Consider the following 18,006-nt stretch of genomic DNA (forward strand, 5'->3'; position numbering starts at 1 on the left):
TTATTTTCTTTACAGATATAATGCATACAAAAGATTATAATAAAAAATCTTTCAAATATTTTAAACTATTTTTTCATCATTAATAATTTATCATAGAATTCTATAAAAAAAAAAAGCAATTTCATAATAAATTTGAATAACTAATGACTAAAAATCTTTAAACACTTTATCAACATTTTTAGCATTCATATATATAATTTACAAAAAGTTATCATAGAAAAAACTCACAGTAATTGATATTCTACATAATTATCCTACATCCTACATAAAATTTAATGTCACACAATTAATGAATATATTTTTTAATGTTAATTAAATTCTGCATTATTGCTATACTAGCAATTAAAGTCATTTTAATAAATCAAGAATTAATATAAATTAACGTATTAATCAAGATAACGAATATTAATTTAATATCATCATTCAGAATCATCAATTATTTCATATTTTAGAAAGGAAATGACTCGTCCATTAGTACAGAAATTAGAATGTTAACAATTTTGAAACATATTCATAGAATATAGTAGAATTAAAATTTAAAAACAAACTTAAAACAGGTATAAATAAACAAAAGTTAACCAAATAAAAGAAAAATGGAGTTGTCTGTCGTACAGAATATAATACTTCCCATGGGTTTGGGGATTTCAAAACATGACTACCAGACATTAGATATGTTCCTGGTATCCCTCAAATTGATGCAACTAGATCTCCTGGTGGACTTATAGATTTCCAAAAGACGTCTAATTAAATTGAATTNTGCCTCGAAAATGACCTTGTTATAAAAGTAAATATTTTTCAAACAAGTGTTTATATAAATATATAACAATTCTGAAAGATTGTTTTGGCTGTTATTTTATTAATAAATCTGAAATTGTTAATTTTTTTCTTAAATATCATAAAAAATGAAAGAATAAACATTCAAAGTTAAATCAAATCAGAGAGATACAATAGCATAATTTAAAAAAATGAAAAAATAATATAAAACAAATTTTCTAATTTAGAACTAAAACATTTATTTTCTTTACAGATATAATGCATACAAAAGATTATAATAAAAAATCTTTCAAATATTTTAATATTTGAAAGATATATATTTTAAACTATTTTTTCATCATTAATAATTTATCATAGAATTCTATAAAAAAAAAAGCAATTTCATAATAAATTTGAATAACTAATGACTAAAAATCTTTAAACACATTATCAACATTTTTAGCATTCATATATATAATTTACAAAAAGTTATCATAGAAAAAACTCACAGTAATTGATATTCTACATAATTATCCTACATCCTACATAAAATTTAATGTCACACAATCAATGAATATATTTTTTAATGTTAATTAAATTCTGCATTATTGCTATACTAGCAATTAAAGTCATTTTAATAAATCAAGAATTAATATAAATTAACGTATTAATCAAGATAATGAATATTAATTTAATATCATCATTCAGAATCATCAATTATTTCATATTTTAGAAAGGAAATGACTCGTCCATTAGTACAGAAATTAGAATGTTAACAATTTTGAAACATATTCATAGAATATAGTAGAATTAAAATTTAAAAACAAACTTAAAACAGGTATAAATAAACAAAAGTTAACCAAATAAAAGAAAAATGGAGTTGTCTGTCGTACAGAATATAATACTTCCCATGGGTTTGGGGATTTCAAAACATGACTTCCAGACATTAGATATGTTCCTGGTATCCCTCAAATTGATGCAACTAGATCTCCTGGTGGACTTATAGATTTCCAAAAGACGTCTAATTAAATTGAATTTTACATGAAATTCAACATTGAATCAATTTAATGTCACAATTTTGTTGTACTTAGTATCCAAATTTGAGATTTCTTTATGTTTTAAACACTATCCAAAGCAAATTTTCAATTTATATGGAGAAAGATTATCATTTAATTAAAAATAAAAATCTATACTTTTTACAAAACTTTACAATTATGATTTTACAAAATATTTTTAATTAAATTGAAATTCAAGTTTTTTATTTAGTTATATTTAAATTAAATATTATATATTTTAAAAATATATAATGTTTTGTATAGAACTTGCATGTTTTTAAAAGTCCTAAACTGAAAATAATGTTTTTATTTATATCGGTCATGTAATTTATAAAATGCAAACAGGATTATCAACTGTCATGCTCTACTATTGAATATATTATCAATTATATAAGTAACAATACATTTATTTGTTACTTTTAAATTTAAATGTTAAATTTAGAATTAATAATTATTCAAAAAATTTACATAGTAATGATATAATAAACTGTTAGTACAACAAAAGATGAAAATTGAAAGATACTATTATAAAAGTCGGTAATAAAATCTGATAAGGATTAATTAAAATATCTTTGATGTTTAATTAATTTATAATTTAAAAAAATATTTTTTGTGTCATTTATAAAAATCATTTATAGTTGCCATAACTCTTGATTTTTCTAATACATAACATTCAAATGTATAATTCATAATTGTTCGTGTGACACATACATGATTCATTTATCAAATGTTATATGCAAAATTTTCTGAGCAGTAAAAATTTTCAATATCATTATGTAGAATTTATGTTACAAGAATCCTTTACAAATAAGAAACTAATATTACAAAATTCAAAATTAAAAACATTATATGAAGCAGTTCTATTTAATTTTAAGAGTAAACACGTTTTCCCATTTAAAATAAAAATATTTACATATTAAAAAGCAAACAAATTCTTTGCACAACTTCTTTTTTTAATCTTTTAATAAACATATAATAGTTAATCATTAATAATTGAAATTAGTGAATAAACTCAAACTTATATCATGTTCAAGATAATTTTTTTCATGTAAAAATCATTTTATTTATGTAATTTCAAATATATATTTATCACTTTATTACTAATATATATAAGATATAAATTCAATTCATCACGCCGACTAATAATAAACGCATTTCAATCCGTTCTTTTTGGAAGCATACAAAATATGAAAAATTCCTCAAAGACATCTAGATTTACAAATTTATAAAAGAATTTAAACTACGCAAAGATGTTCATTTAATATCCGTTAATACTAAACTCTTCAAATTAAACATACGATTAGTAATTAAATTAGACTGATTACAATCGAGGTAAGACAATCGCCGAGGAAGCGATACGCTGGAAAACAAAGAAGTATTTTGACTTTTTATAAATGAAATTAGCCACGATACGTACATTTCAAAATAATAAAGGTCAATTAAAATACTTCAAATACACGTGCATATTTATAAATAATACAAATACAAAGAGATCAACACAATAAAAATACACGTTTATATATCACTTATGTAATCAACTTTCAAAAATAATGAGATAAATTAGTTAAATGAAGTGGAAAAAGTGAATAAGGATATATAAAAAGGCATCATTTTGTAATTATTCATTTAATAATTAAATATATAAATTTATTTATAAGAATAATACCTACTTAAATATAGTCTTTGTAGTGATAAGTTGACATTTGGAACAGGAACGAAGCCAACTTCACCTCCATCGGACATTCTGAAATGGCAGACGTCAAGAGAAACGATCACAAAAGAACTTGAACAAATTTCATTAGGAGGAAGGATAAAAAACTTTTCTGTCATACGATCTCCAATGTAGACAATCCGGCTAATTATTTATCGAATACTCTACGAATAATATTATATAAAGGGAGTTTTTTGCTTCACTTTTAGTTAAGAGTGCCGGACGTTATAAGCAGCCTCCATTTCGACGAAAAGAGAAAGGGGGAAAAAAGAATTCGAAATAAACAAAAAATAAAAAAAGAAAAATTCCAAGATGGAAACGTCCACGTTCAATAGAGTTTATAACTAACTCTTCTTTAATCTCGTACATGTTACCATGACTAACCGTGCTAGTTTATCCGATGTTACCGCATTACTTAGCATTTGAAACTTGTTTTTTTTTCTTTTTTTTTTGTTTTGTTTTGTTTTTTTTTTAGTAGGGAAAAAAGTAACGATCGGCTTCCCACGCCGTTCTAGCCATGTTTACGAATCGATGCGCCCTCTCGTTACGTTAGAATAAAATATGGAAATTTTCTTTGTTAATGTGTTATATACTGTATATATATATTTTTTTTTTTCCTTTAAGCTTAGCGTTCTTATTTATATATTAATAAATAAAATATTATATTATCGAATTTTTAAATTAAATAAACCATATTAGTACTATTGAGAAACGCAGCCTTCTTTTTAAACTCTTTTCGCCCTGTGGGCACTAAGAGGGTTTCTTTTAGCAAGCACATTACGGATTCGGCCAGGCCCACAATGGGACCCGACATATTCGTAAGGCCATTTTTTGACCCGTTCAGATCGATCCCGGTTCTCCAGAGCGGTAGGCTGCCACGTTGACCGCTCGCCCATCCAGCCGTCAGCTATAAAGTATATCTTCACCGCATGCCTCGAAAATGACAGAAAAGCATTTGAAATTTGTCTAAATCGAAAGTATTGTTCTAATAAACGATTAAAATGCAGCGAATTTTACGTTTTGAATTGCTGATCACAATAAACGGCGCTTAATGTGGTTATTTTACTTTTATATTGTCGGAAATATGAGTAAAAAAGCTAACTCGTAAGATAAACTTGTTTGTTTAGTTAAGTTAAGGCAACGCATAACTTAGCTAATCTGCCTAGGGAAATTGCCTTCCGGGAGATCTTTTTAAGAGTAACTGGCCCTGGCCGTTACTGATGTGGAGAAAACACGAAAGACTTTACGTCGCAAGCCCGTCCTGGCCAGGCTCTGAACCCACGACCGAACTCCAAGTGTTCAGGAAACAGAACCGCTTGGCCACTGGTAAACCCTTAAAATAAATTAAAACAATAAAATCGTAATACATACTTGCTGCTGCAGCACGTACAATAACTAATTAACACTGTCTCCAATAGTAATTTTGGTAAAATGCAGTGGCGTACCGTAGTGGGGGCGGCAGGGGCGGCCCGCCCCGGACGGCACTTTTTAGGGGGCGGCAAAATTTCACAATAAATAACAGTAATATCTTGTAAAAATTTGAAACATCCTAATCTGTACTTGCATCGCGCCTACGAAAGTGCTATCGTCCGGACAGTCCGGTAATCGGCTCGCCGGTGAACTAGTAACTTTTTCATCTGAGGAATTCCTGCGAAATCTGTTGACCTTTTTTTTCTCTTGTACGATTCATTTGCGTTCATATACACCACTAATATCCAATAGAACTATTTTAAACAGCTCGCTGCACTACCATCGAATTTTTCATTGCTTGTTCTGTGACAAAACTGAATTTTGGTCTTTTACATTGAAATATCTAAATAAGGGGGACCGAAATTTTCCTCCGCTCCGGGCGGCTGACACCCACGGTTTGCCACTGGTAAAACGGTTCGAGTTTTATCAATAATTAGTGTGGTTGCCTTCGCAAAGTTGTCGCAACTGATTTCACGAAGACACACGAAGTTATTCAAAGCGTCAAATGAAGTCGCTCGAAATATTCCGATTGTGACGTAAATACAAAGAAATACGGGACATTTAAATATCCCAACAAAGGTTGTAATTACAAGACAAAATGTAGAAAACCGAGACATCTGATCACGGTAATGTAGACTGTCTGTGACAATCCTAAGTTATATTCTTCTTCAATCAAAAACCTGTTTATTATAATTAGATGTCAAGCAATATTACATTACACCTATTATTAACATTTCGAGCACAAATTCCATATAATTATTTCATTATCTATTGGAGTACAATAATATCGTAGAGTTTCATGAATAAGTCAAGTTATTGACGTTAGATGCTACCTCATTGCAAATTAAGACCACTCATAACAGAGAAATTGAAATGCGTAATATACATTCGACCCCCCTATAACACGGTAGATACGTTTCCGGTTTTTATGAATCCATTTTCTATGAGTCCAGCCAATCACAACCCAGCACGTATGCAGTTTACGGACTACGACTGTTTGAAAGGTTTCTTCCATAAAATTAATCGATTCTAGACTAATTCGACTCAACATTTCCAAAATACGTATAAATTTTTTGGAATAATCCATATAATCTATGCTATAAACAAAAAATTGTAAGATTACTTACCAAGTGTGCACCGTTCGACTAAGCCATTGCTTAAGCTTGTTTTCGTCGTGGAGCTTGTCATCGAATGGCGCTCGCGTGCTTTCTGATAAATTATTATTATTTTTTTTTGTGAAAAATTCGCAGAACATTGGAGACATCATTAATATAAATATAATTTTTATGGACGTTAAATAATAAATGGTTTTCAGTAGGTCCGCTGCTGGTTTAAACTCAACGGTTTGTACAATATCCTCTATTGGTCTAGATTCGACCAATCATGTCGCGACACGAGTCGGCGATGACGTTTTACTGAATTATACGAGTTTTTTTAGCATGTTTGTACGAATACTGTCGCAATTTTTTCGCCGTGATATAGAAATCCGAACTATAGGAACCCGTGTTATAGGGGGTCGACTGTAATATTGTAAAGGCGTATCTCGCGAAACAAATTTAATCATATTTTTGATAACTTTCTAATACAGTTCTATTTTATCTTTATTACATTAAATGTCTGTTATATTTATGTATTCTCAGAAACAGCCAATGGAATCTAATTGATTACGCTAATTCAAATTAACCCTTTAAATTTAAGCTATTTTTATAAAACAGTTGATATCGCGTCCCTGTAGCGCAGTGGATAGCGCGTTGGACTTCTAATTCAAAGGTCCCGGGTTCGAATCCCGGCAGGGATGCTACTGTTTCTCACAAACCGTAGCTTTTTGATTCCTTCGTTTTATAAAATCACCGAAACTACCCGTTGATTAACATCAGGATAAGAGAAAATATCCATAAATTCAGTGAATAATCATTAATGTTGATTCATCTGCAGCATTAAAATTTTTGTAGATCATTCTCAGCTTCTACACTGGTTAGCGCGTTGATTATACTATGTTCCTGTGTCTTGTAGTCAATTTGTTTTAAAGAATTGACTATTTCAGTTAATTTAACATCAATGCCGAGCGGTTCTGACCATATAATATAGGATAAGAAATTAAGATTAGAATATAATAAAGATAAAGATTAGAAATATAACAGTAGACAAAAACACGCTAGGCAGCAATGTTCGAACAAAACTAGCATTAATTAACAATTATTCACGTAATTTATGGATATCTTCCCTTATTCTGAGCTTCATCAACGAGTAGTAGTTTAGGTGATTTTATAAAACGAAGGAATCAAAAAGCTACGGTTTGTGGGAAACAGTAGCATCCCTGCCGGGATTCGAACCCGGGACCTTTGGATTAGAAGTCCAACGCGCTATCCACTGCGCTACAGGGACAACGAGTTAAGCAGGTTTTTAAATTTTGTCTTAATAGACAATAAATTAATCATTAGCTTAAATTTTCTGTTTTTTTTTTTTTTAAATAAAATATTAATAAATACTTTTAAAATGTCAGTTCTTCGTTTGTTAATTAATTCCAAAGAGTTCTAATGATTGTTATCTGGAAATAACAATCATTGTCAAATAGATGAAATGATAAAAATACAGTATGTATTTTAATTATATATAAACTATTTATTAAACTACTTATACTTTTTGCAGTGGCGTACGGTGACATTTCGTGATAGGGAAGCTGTGCCGGCCCTGGATAGAATAATTGGAAGCGTTATAAGATATTTTGGTGTGTAGCATCTATGAGCCAAAAGTGGGGGAAGTTGGTGCTCTGTAAAGCGTATGCGCGAATGCGTATAATCTGGCTGCTTTACACCATTCAAATATTTTCGTCGTGGAAGCTATCCCGTATTCGACAATACAGCGCTTTCATTGGGAATATGCATACACTAATTCGATATTCGAATATACAATAGCAATCTTATCGTTGTTTTTCACATGTATAGAAATTTGTAATAAAATACATAATGCGGTTATAATAAAATATTAATTGTAAGTACTTCAAAGTACGTTAAAATGTGAAAATAATCGCACAATATGTATTTGTATTTTAGAAAATACAAGGGAAACGGTACTTCCACGGCTTCCCGGCTTCACTTTATAATGATAAGGTTATAATACAATATGGCTGCCGGTATGTAAGGTACTGTACCTCCGAATAGCGGACACCTGTAAATAACGGGCAAATTACTATATGTATTTAATCACGTGTTCTTTCAATATTGTTAAACATATTCTTCCAGTATGTTTTACATATTGAAAGAACACGAGATTAAATACATATACTGTAGTAGTAGTATCTTGAAAGAAAAGAGTTTGTTTTTGACACTTGTGAACCAGAAATACAAAGGAAAGAATTACGAATATAAGAAATACAGTATAACTTCTGAATAGCATGCCCGTCGGAACCGAGAAATTTGTCCACTATTCAGAAGTACAGTACCTTACATACCGGCGGCCATATTGTATTATAACCTTATCATTATAAAGTGAAGCCGGGAAGCCGTGGAAGTACCGTTTCCCTTGTATTTTCTAAAATACAAATACATATTGTGCGATTATTTTCACATTTTAACGTACTTTGAAGTACTTACAATTAATATTTTATTATAACCGCATTATGTATTTTATTACAAATTTCTATACATGTGAAAAACAACGATAAGATTGCTATTGTATATTCGAATATCGAATTAGTGTATGCATATTCCCAATGAAAGCGCTGTATTGTCGAATACGGGATAGCTTCCACGACGAAAATATTTGAATGGTGTAAAGCAGCCAGATTATACGCATTCGCGCATACGCTTTACAGAGCACCAACTTCCCCCACTTTTGGCTCATAGATGCTACACACCAAAATATCTTATAACGCTTCCAATTATTCTATCCAGGGCCGGCACAGCTTCCCTATCACGAAATGTCACCGTACGCCACTGCAAAAAGTATAAGTAGTTTAATAAATAGTTTATATATAATTAAAATACATACTGTATTTTTATCATTTCATCTATTTGACAATGATTGTTATTTCCAGATAACAATCATTAGAACTCTTTGGAATTAATTAACAAACGAAGAACTGACATTTTAAAAGTATTTATTAATATTTTATTTAAAAAAAAAAAAAACAGAAAATTTAAGCTAATGATTAATTTATTGTCTATTAAGACAAAATTTAAAAACCTGCTTAACTCGTTGTCCCTGTAGCGCAGTGGATAGCGCGTTGGACTTCTAATCCAAAGGTCCCGGGTTCGAATCCCGGCAGGGATGCTACTGTTTCCCACAAANCGCCCCTGCATAACTTATTTTGTGGGAAAAGTTATGTTTACGCGCGTTAATTTCACACTGATCTTTACGAGGGTTGTTTTAAAAGTGAGTGAGCCTACCTGTGATGGAGTTGTCGAAGCATAATAAAATTTGTGGCATTTGAAGCACAACTCTTACACGTAATTTTTTCATCTGGTCATCTCACCTAGCCCAATCCAGCACATCAACCCAGTGTCATGAGACAGATAAAGGGAACGTCGTCAGTCAAGATAGAGACCTTTATGACTGAGTATGGTGTGAATGATGTATCGTTTATTATCTTTTTTCTCTTGTTCCGAACATCAAACGACATCTGAAAGGACAGTGTTTCAACGATGACTAGCCCATCAGTTCTCGAATGGATAAAACCACTGAACACTAGTAGTTGTTTGTGATTTCGCATCTCGCCAATGGGCTGACCAAGTAGAGTTTTCCTGATTTTCTTCACGTTTATAACACCTAAACAGAGGCCAATTTCTTTTAGAAAGTGATGGCCGAGTGGTAGGCTGTTACCTTGACCTTTCTGGGGACCCCGGGATCATATCTGTACAGAGTTGAAAAATCCTCAGGAATTTTTCGGGGTGATCCGTCCGGATATGTCGAGCCCCGTCCCTCATTTTCCGGCTACACCATTGTGGGCCTGGCCGAACCCGTAATGGGCTTGCTTAAAGAGGCCCTTTTAGTGTCCACGGGGCGGAGAGACTTTTTTTTTTCTAAAAAAAGGATACTATTCATGGATGATGTGAGGACCAAGAGAAATTTTTTTCGCCATTCGTAAAGCTGGAGCATTGCTGGGAGAAATGCATCACACTGCAAAGGGAACTATAAAGAAAAGTGTTAAAGTGTTATTTGCCTGGAAGAAATCTTTCGCAGAGAGGCTCACTAATTTTCATACAATCGCTATATCAGGATATAAATTTTGTTTACGAGGAAATCAATTTATATTTCTTTTTTATATATTAAATATTTTTTGTAATTAGGTATGTATTTTTAAAAATGTAATACCAGAACATTTTATGTCAATAATATTTTTCTTACAATTTTATCGTAAATTTTATAATAAAAAAAAATAAAAAAATACAGCGAAACCAGTGCCTCTAGTAGCAGAAAATTAATTTTTTTACTTTTGGATCAAGACGAGGGTGAAATCTCGATCCAGGAATACTGAAAATTAAGTGGAATAGAGGGCGTGTTTAGAAGTTTTGATTTGTAGTGAAATAAACAGGAATGAGATTGAACTAAGTGATTTAAATGCTGCATAATATTCTGTATTGTGTTTAAAGCTCATTATATCAAAGGTAAGACATATAATTGAAGCAGAAACATAATGCACAATGCATATTGCTTATAATATTCACGTGTAATCGTAGCAAGGTGAAAAAGTTATGCCATTTAAATTTCTATGAATTATATTGTATCAATGCATTCTACCCTTCTTGGAAATTACAATGATAATTGAATGGAATAAATCCTTACAGGTGTACAAGATAAGAATTTTTTTGCCAGATTTTTGAAATGCTCAGTTACATGAATTAAAAAAAGAAAAATCCAGGAGTGACCGTGTCAAAAAATGACTCTTAAACCTTTCTTCCGTTGCATGAAAATTTAATGTAACCTTCCATCTACACTCGTACCATCTTGAAGACCCTGTTTAATTTAAGCTCTATACAGTGTTGTAAATGAATTTGTATGTCAAAACAAGTGATATTAACCTTTATTAATCACTCGTATATAATATTTGTATATAGTTAGTGCTATTTTTTACACTTTTCACAAATGGAAGCTATATGGTCTGGACAATCATGTTGGTTGCATGATTTTCACACCAGTCTTGCCTTAATCCTTTTACAAGGGTAAATGAGTAACTGTATTGTTTCTAACTGTCCTCCCCCCTCTGGCTTGGTGATGTGTGTGACTTTGTTGTTTCGATTTTTCTTTTGATTATATCCGATGGGAAGAATCAGCATAATCTTTGCTTGTAGGACGTGGTTTAGATCAGGGGTCGGCAGTTTGTCAAGTGAGAAGAGCCAAATTGTCATGGAAACAGTATAACAAAAGTACCAGAGAGCCGCATATATAACGCGCACCAGAGAGACACCCCCTAGTGCACGTTACAGGCATTCCGTGACAATAATAAATTCCTATTACAAATATACTGAATTATTTATATTGTTATTGGCTATTGGCCAAATTAATAATAATAATAATTTATACTGCTAATTTAAATGTGCAAAATACGACACACGATGGGCACCTCTAGTGGCCGATTTTGGCATAACGTTACATGGATGGACACACGTTCAATGGGTTATGTATATATAGATAGATAGGCTTCAAATGCTGCCACTCATATTGATCAATGTGAGTGTGGTCATGTGCGGACGGGCTAAAGAGTGGTAGAGAGTATGCTGTATGAGTTGAAGTTTGTTCGACAGCTCTATTTCATAAATTCATAAGTTATAAGACTGTGGTGAAATGAGGTGAGGTGAAATTGGAGTTTATGTTCGAAGAGCCGCAAATGTCTATGCAAAGAGCCACGTGCGGCTCGCGAGCTGCTAATTTTGACCCCTGGTTTAGATCATCAAGCATAGTGTCTTCATCTGACAACTACTACTTTAATAGAATTATCTTTCTGTAGGGTCTGACAATCACATCATCATTGATGACACTGACTGTCCTCATATATACCATTATCTCACAAATTGTTAATTAAGTGATATGTTGCCACAAAATAATACAAGACAAATGATAAATATTTCCAAACACTAATATGTCAAGAAATATAAAAATTAAATATTAATCAAAGACTATCTCTTACAGTATATCAGGATCAGTGTAACTTATAAAATAACAACATGCTGTGTAGAACACAACACATTACATATGATTTCACTTTGTTGCCCAAACACCTCATTGAGATCCTAATTTATATTGGAACCACAAAAATCTTATCATTTCAGAATGAATACATAGAGACAAATAAAACACTAAAGTCTCTGAGATCTCTAATTGCAGTCAGAAGGTTAACTCTCATAATGTTTAAGCACTTATATGGTGACTTATTAAGAGAACAGGAACATGGCTAGATAAAAATTCTTTTAAAAACTTTTTCTCTTTAGAAGGAAATGGATTAGAGTGAATATTAAAAAAGTTATCTGTATATCTTAATTTCTTGAATTAAAATATGAACACTAAATTTTAAACTCTGAGATTTAACTTGGAAAAAGCTAAATCTGGTTAATTATAAAATTGAATTCTTCTGGACCTTTCTAGAAATTTCATTACAGCTAAGATTGGAGAAGTTCTCAATATGATCTGAGTAATATAAGAAATGCTATGTATTCATTTAATATTGCAGAAATTATAATTTCTAATACAGGAAATCTTCATTAATTTGAAATTCAAGGGAGAAATAATTGCGACTTTGAATTATCCAGTTTTGAATTATTCGAGATTTACATATTCTTGTATGATATGCCAAAAGCAATGTAATTGATATAATTTATTAAGCAGACAGAATATGGCTACTTGTACAGAACTAATTAATCATTAATGAATTAATAATAATAATATAAATAAACTGCAGGTAAGCAACACATGTCTGGTAAGAACCACACAGGTTACCATATAGATTTTATAAAAAGTAAAGCAGAATTCATTGAAATGTAGCCCAAACTATTTTTAAAGTAATCCAAAAAGTAGTAAGTCACCCAAATGTAGTAGCCTAGCAAATATCTTAATCTGCTATTCATAATTCAATCTTACAATCCTGAAAACCAGACATATTTTATGAGATAAGAGAAGAAAGGGTAATCCATGGGTAAAGTGACACCCAAAAATGTGTTACTGTAAAAGCAAAGTCTTATTGACCAGATTAGAGTTGTTGTTAGTCTATTATTCACTTATAGCATGGAGGCATTTTGATCTAAATGAACCAGTTAATGCACACATTATCACAGTTCGGACAGAGTTTTCACTTCAGATTTCAAAGAAGCTGTATTTTGAACTAACTGAATTCCCTTAACATATAAATCCTGTATTCCCAGCCAGGACAAAAGTACAGTTACAAACTAATGGGATTTCAAACTATTCAAGGTGGAATTAACAAGGATTTCCTGTACATTTTTTTCACTGAAAAACTAAACTTATAGTCACTTGTTGGAATTGGTATTGCAAAGACAGTATTTAATTTTTGCTGATGATCTTAGCAAGAATGAAAGTAGTAGTTTGTTTTTATAGCACTGTTTATAGAAATAAAACAATTTTCCCATCAGTGAAAATAAGAGAAACTAGTATGTTTACATCTGTAAACATCTCAAAGCCCAATATTTTAATAAGACAAATGATTACCATATTTCACTGGAGGTCTGTGAGCATAACTGGCAATGCATCTGCATGGTATGTTTGAGTTGTGGGTTCAAACCCCACTCTGGGCTGATTTTTTTCCTTCCAGAATATTCTGAATTATTTAATAAATACTAATTTAATCATAATTACAGTATTAAATTTCATAAGATGCCTAACACCAACATCTAATACCAAATTACTTAGAATTTAATTATTAATAACAACAGTAAAGAAGCCCGATTCAATCCCGCAATTATTTGACTTAAGTATGTTTTTTGGATACATTTTTTTCAGTGACTATTAGGTCTAAATCTCTGAAACATTAAGATTTAGATTTAATATTATGTACTAAGTTAAAAGAGAAAATAGTCAATGCTTGAACACTTAAGTGCATACCTAATACAACAAAATACCTAGTCCTAGGTTATTAGTAGCAATATGAACACGCTGAGGATATCACATAGTACAGTAGAAACCTGTTCAGTGAGACCATTCAACGAACAAGTTCATGACACATGACACTTCAAACACACTTGTGTTACTAATGACATAACTCAAGACTAGGCACTTAGAATATACTTGAATATTCTAATAATTATTTGAAGCTATTTGTCCTATATTGAGGTATAAGAAGAAGGAATTATCAGAAACTTTCTCATGAACTTTCTTCATAAGTGCTTCCCTGCTTATTAGTGATTGGTGCAAAGAATTACTATCAATTAAATCCTTTTATTAGAATGTACTGTACAGTCCATACTGTAATGAGAGAGTGCTATATTGGAGATAATACAATAGATTCATATCTTGGTAAACAATAACCAAGGTCATATTTTTAATACCTAAATATCTACAAGCTGAGTTAAAGTAATGACCTAAAAATCTGGCTTTTACATATTTAGATATAACATTCATTTATTTAAGTACTGTTGCTCTTTAAAGTGTTTTAAACGACATAAATACAATAATTGCATTGTTAGTGTTTTTTTTTTTTATTTACTTTTAATCATTTCAAATATAATATAAATAAATATAAACAAAATAGCATTTAAATTATAAACTAATGTAAATTTCACATCTGTTTGAAGGAAGGTTTGATAAAGGAATATCTTTATAACTATTTAAACTAAGGAAATTCATTTGTCATCTTATCTTTTTAAATTCTCTCTTAATTTTACTCCTGCAACAGTTAATTTTTAATTGTTATATTTATAAAAGGCTTAAGTGACTGATCACTTAATAAACTAATGACATATGAATGTGCACTCCATATTACAAGAATTGTTTATTGATGAAGAGACAGGAAAATTAATGTATCTCTGATAAAAGCTAATTTCACATATCCTTGTTGGACAGACTGATCAGTTCATTGATAAGAATTGCATTAAAGATAGCATAAAGTATGTTTGGACTATCTTCTCTGATTAGAGCTTATATAATTGCATGTTATTAAAGTGAATAAAATTAATACTTTTGGAACTATTTGAATGTTAGATTGTTTTATTTTAGTTGCAATATCATTTACACATGAGATCTAACACTTAGGTTTTATTTATATTTATGACATTTATTAATTCAAACCAAATGATCTGCCAAATTATTGGGTGTTATATGGCCAATATAGCCATATAACATCCAATAATCAGATTTAGATATGTTGATATATAGATATTTATTAAGTCCTACTTACAGAATCTGTTTTAATGAATGCTGTTCTTACAGTGAGACTAAAATTAGAACAAAAAGATATTTTGAAAAATATTATTTAAAAAATTTATAATAACGTGTAATTTAAAAAACAGCATGTAAATATTAAAAATTAATATATTTTTTAATATAAAGTGTAAAAATTATTAATTTTAACTGTTTCTGAATGAATGCTTTAAAAAAAATTGATTTAATTATTTTGAATTTTAATGTTCATAAATTAATCTTAAACAATATATTTTTTTAATCTTTAGATTAAAATGCCAGTGCTTGGAATTGGAGATCTTCCACCAGAGTTGACATCTCGTCCATTAGCTTTAGTTGCATTATTAGGATTAGATATAGTTAATAATCCTGTTCATGCTTCAATTTGGGAATCATTTCATTTGAACAGATTACCAGACAGAGCTCCAATAAATTTTAAACTTCTGCAAGAAGGACATCAGTTTCCAATAGCTAAACCTAAGGTTTGAATTTATTTTATCTCCATACTTAAATGCATTACATATAAAATATTCTCTTTACTCCTTATTTATGCAATACAAACAGTATATAATTAAAGATAAATTTCAAGTTAATAACATTGAAATAATATAAACATACATAAATCAAAAACAAATTTTTAACAAATGTTTAATTTGCCATTGTTGTTAGAAATATTTTAAATAAGTATTATTTTTTTCGTTTTCTTATAACAGTATCATTGCATTAAATACATAACTTATTTTAATATTTAGCGCACTTCTTACGAAAGACATGTCCCCAAAGGTCTTCTTAAAACTGGTTGGCTTTCTAAACATTTAAATGAAATTCCTGCCGTGGCTGTGCTGTTTTATAAACTTGATTGGGATGATCCAAATTGGACTGAAAAGAGAACTGAATGTGCAACAAAATTGGAATTATTAAGGTAAATATAATTCATTAATTATCTGTAGATTGTATAATTAAAAAAATTTTTTAAAAGCAAAGTAGCACTAATACAGTGAATGTGCAGATCATCATTACAGGGAAGAAATACTAAAGTTGTATTGGCCTTAATTCAGAAAACAGCACCACTTCCTGGAGGTATGCAAACAATTTATAACTATTTTATTTATTCCTGTTTTACTATTTTAATCAAAAATAATAAAATTTATATACAAAATATCCAATATTTTTCAGTTTATATTGATATCTTTTATTATATGACAATATTTCAGAAGAATTGAACTGTTTTATAAACAATTAAATAGAGTATTATTCAATTAAAGAGAAATTGGAATGCAAAATTAAATTTAATGTGTTAAATTTTATGTTAATAGTAATTTTGTATGTTTTAATAAAATTTACTTAATTTAGCTTTTTATTTTTCTATTGTTAATAATAATGTGATATTTTTCTGTAAGAGTGCATTCTTATATTTAAAATACAGTGGAACCTCTATATTTGTAATATTCAATATTTGCCACATTTTGATGACTTCTCCCCCTCCATATTCATCAGTATTTTCTGTATTTGTTGTCATTCCCAACACTGGCAGTGGGGCTACAATCGCACGCCCATGCCGATCACCTAGCCATGTTAGCTAACTGTAGTTGCCAGTCTGCTTTGGGCAGTCGTCGTGTGTGTTCTTGGTTTCTTGCATTGATTATTTTCAAAAACTGAAGTTCCAATGGCTCCAACAAAGCACATTGAAGAAAAACAGCAAAAAAGGAAAGTTTGTTAGAACAACAATAGAGGTAAAAAAAAGAAATTATTATTGCCTACTTCAGAAAGGTTTTAAAAAGCAGACAAAAACAAACAATATGGGACAAGTTCTTTGTTAAATTGAGTGCTACTGAATCATCGACAAAACAGACCCCATGATCATGATTGGAATTATCTAATGTTTTAATTGATGGTATGTCTTCTAAACAATAATAACCTTACTCTTCTTCTCCTTCTACCACTATATTGAATTTATTTAGTACAATAAAGGTAAACTTTTTACAAACAACATAATTTTTATTCTTGTACCTGTTTTTTAGGATGGGAACAGATTAATTGAATATCAGTTATTTATTATGAGAAAAATTGTTTCTATATTTGTCATATTCCATATTTGTTAAGTCCTTAAGAACAGATTAATGATGAATATAGAGGTTCCACTTTATTACCATAATTTTAAAATGAAAATTTCTATTTTAGGAGATGATGTAATTGCTGCAGAAAGAGCAGCAACATTATTTAGTGCCTGTGATTTATCAGCAAAATCTCTTTTTGTTTTACCACTTTCTGATCATCTTTTTGGATATACTTTAAGGTATGATTATTTTAAATGATTTCAGATTTAATTGTGAAATAATTAATACTGAAAATTATCTTAAAAATTTAATCAAATAAAATACTTTAAAATTATACAAGAATTTATAAACATTTATGTTTAAACAATCAAAGATAAAAGCTTTGCTAACTGTATACAGGCATACCTCGCCTTACGTCGTTAATTGGTTCCAGGAGAATGACGTAAGTCGAATTTACTTGTCTCCGAATCTACTTATCACTAGGCTAAACCGTAAATTACCATTCCCGGTTCTGTATTTTATTTATTAATGCATTTTTAATAATATATGGTTAATAAAAATCTATTTTAAGCTTACAAACAAATAAATTTTAGTTTTTAATATAGTACAAAAAAAA

At 30.0% G+C, this 18,006-nt stretch overlaps 2 protein-coding genes and 3 non-coding genes across 5 annotated transcripts in view; 3 read left to right on the top strand and 2 right to left on the bottom strand.

The window, feature by feature from the left end:
• LOC111614289 (zinc finger protein 585B-like) overlaps positions 1 to 4,044 on the bottom strand; it is a 33,817-nt gene extending 29,773 nt beyond the window's left edge. Inside the window, exon 1 of the mRNA XM_023355663.1 lies at positions 3,479 to 4,044. The gene's annotated coding sequence lies outside the window, so the exon portion shown is untranslated. The remainder of the gene's footprint in view (positions 1 to 3,478) is intronic.
• Positions 4,045 to 6,714: 2,670 nt separating this feature from the next.
• Trnar-ucu lies at positions 6,715 to 6,787 on the top strand. Its single transcript has one exon. It is a non-coding gene; the product is annotated as a tRNA-Arg (tRNA).
• A 514-nt stretch (positions 6,788 to 7,301) lies between these two features.
• Positions 7,302 to 7,374, bottom strand: Trnar-ucu. The gene has a single exon. It is a non-coding gene; the product is annotated as a tRNA-Arg (tRNA).
• Positions 7,375 to 9,188: 1,814 nt separating this feature from the next.
• Positions 9,189 to 9,261, top strand: Trnar-ucu. Its single transcript has one exon. It is a non-coding gene; the product is annotated as a tRNA-Arg (tRNA).
• A 1,158-nt stretch (positions 9,262 to 10,419) lies between these two features.
• Positions 10,420 to 18,006, top strand: part of LOC111614291 (trafficking protein particle complex subunit 11-like) — a 42,757-nt gene continuing 35,170 nt past the window's right edge. Inside the window, 5 exon segments of the mRNA XM_023355664.1 lie at positions 10,420 to 10,595; positions 15,603 to 15,815; positions 16,086 to 16,255; positions 16,343 to 16,413; positions 17,515 to 17,629. Of these exon segments, the coding sequence (XP_023211432.1) occupies positions 15,609 to 15,815; positions 16,086 to 16,255; positions 16,343 to 16,413; positions 17,515 to 17,629 (563 nt within the window). The 5' untranslated portion in view covers positions 10,420 to 10,595; positions 15,603 to 15,608.

The sequence above is a fragment of the Centruroides sculpturatus genome, unplaced genomic scaffold (genome assembly GCF_000671375.1).
Source record: "Centruroides sculpturatus isolate CEXI.00-Female unplaced genomic scaffold, Cexi_2.0 scaffold2036, whole genome shotgun sequence".
Taxonomy (NCBI): Eukaryota; Metazoa; Arthropoda; class Arachnida; order Scorpiones; family Buthidae; genus Centruroides; species Centruroides sculpturatus.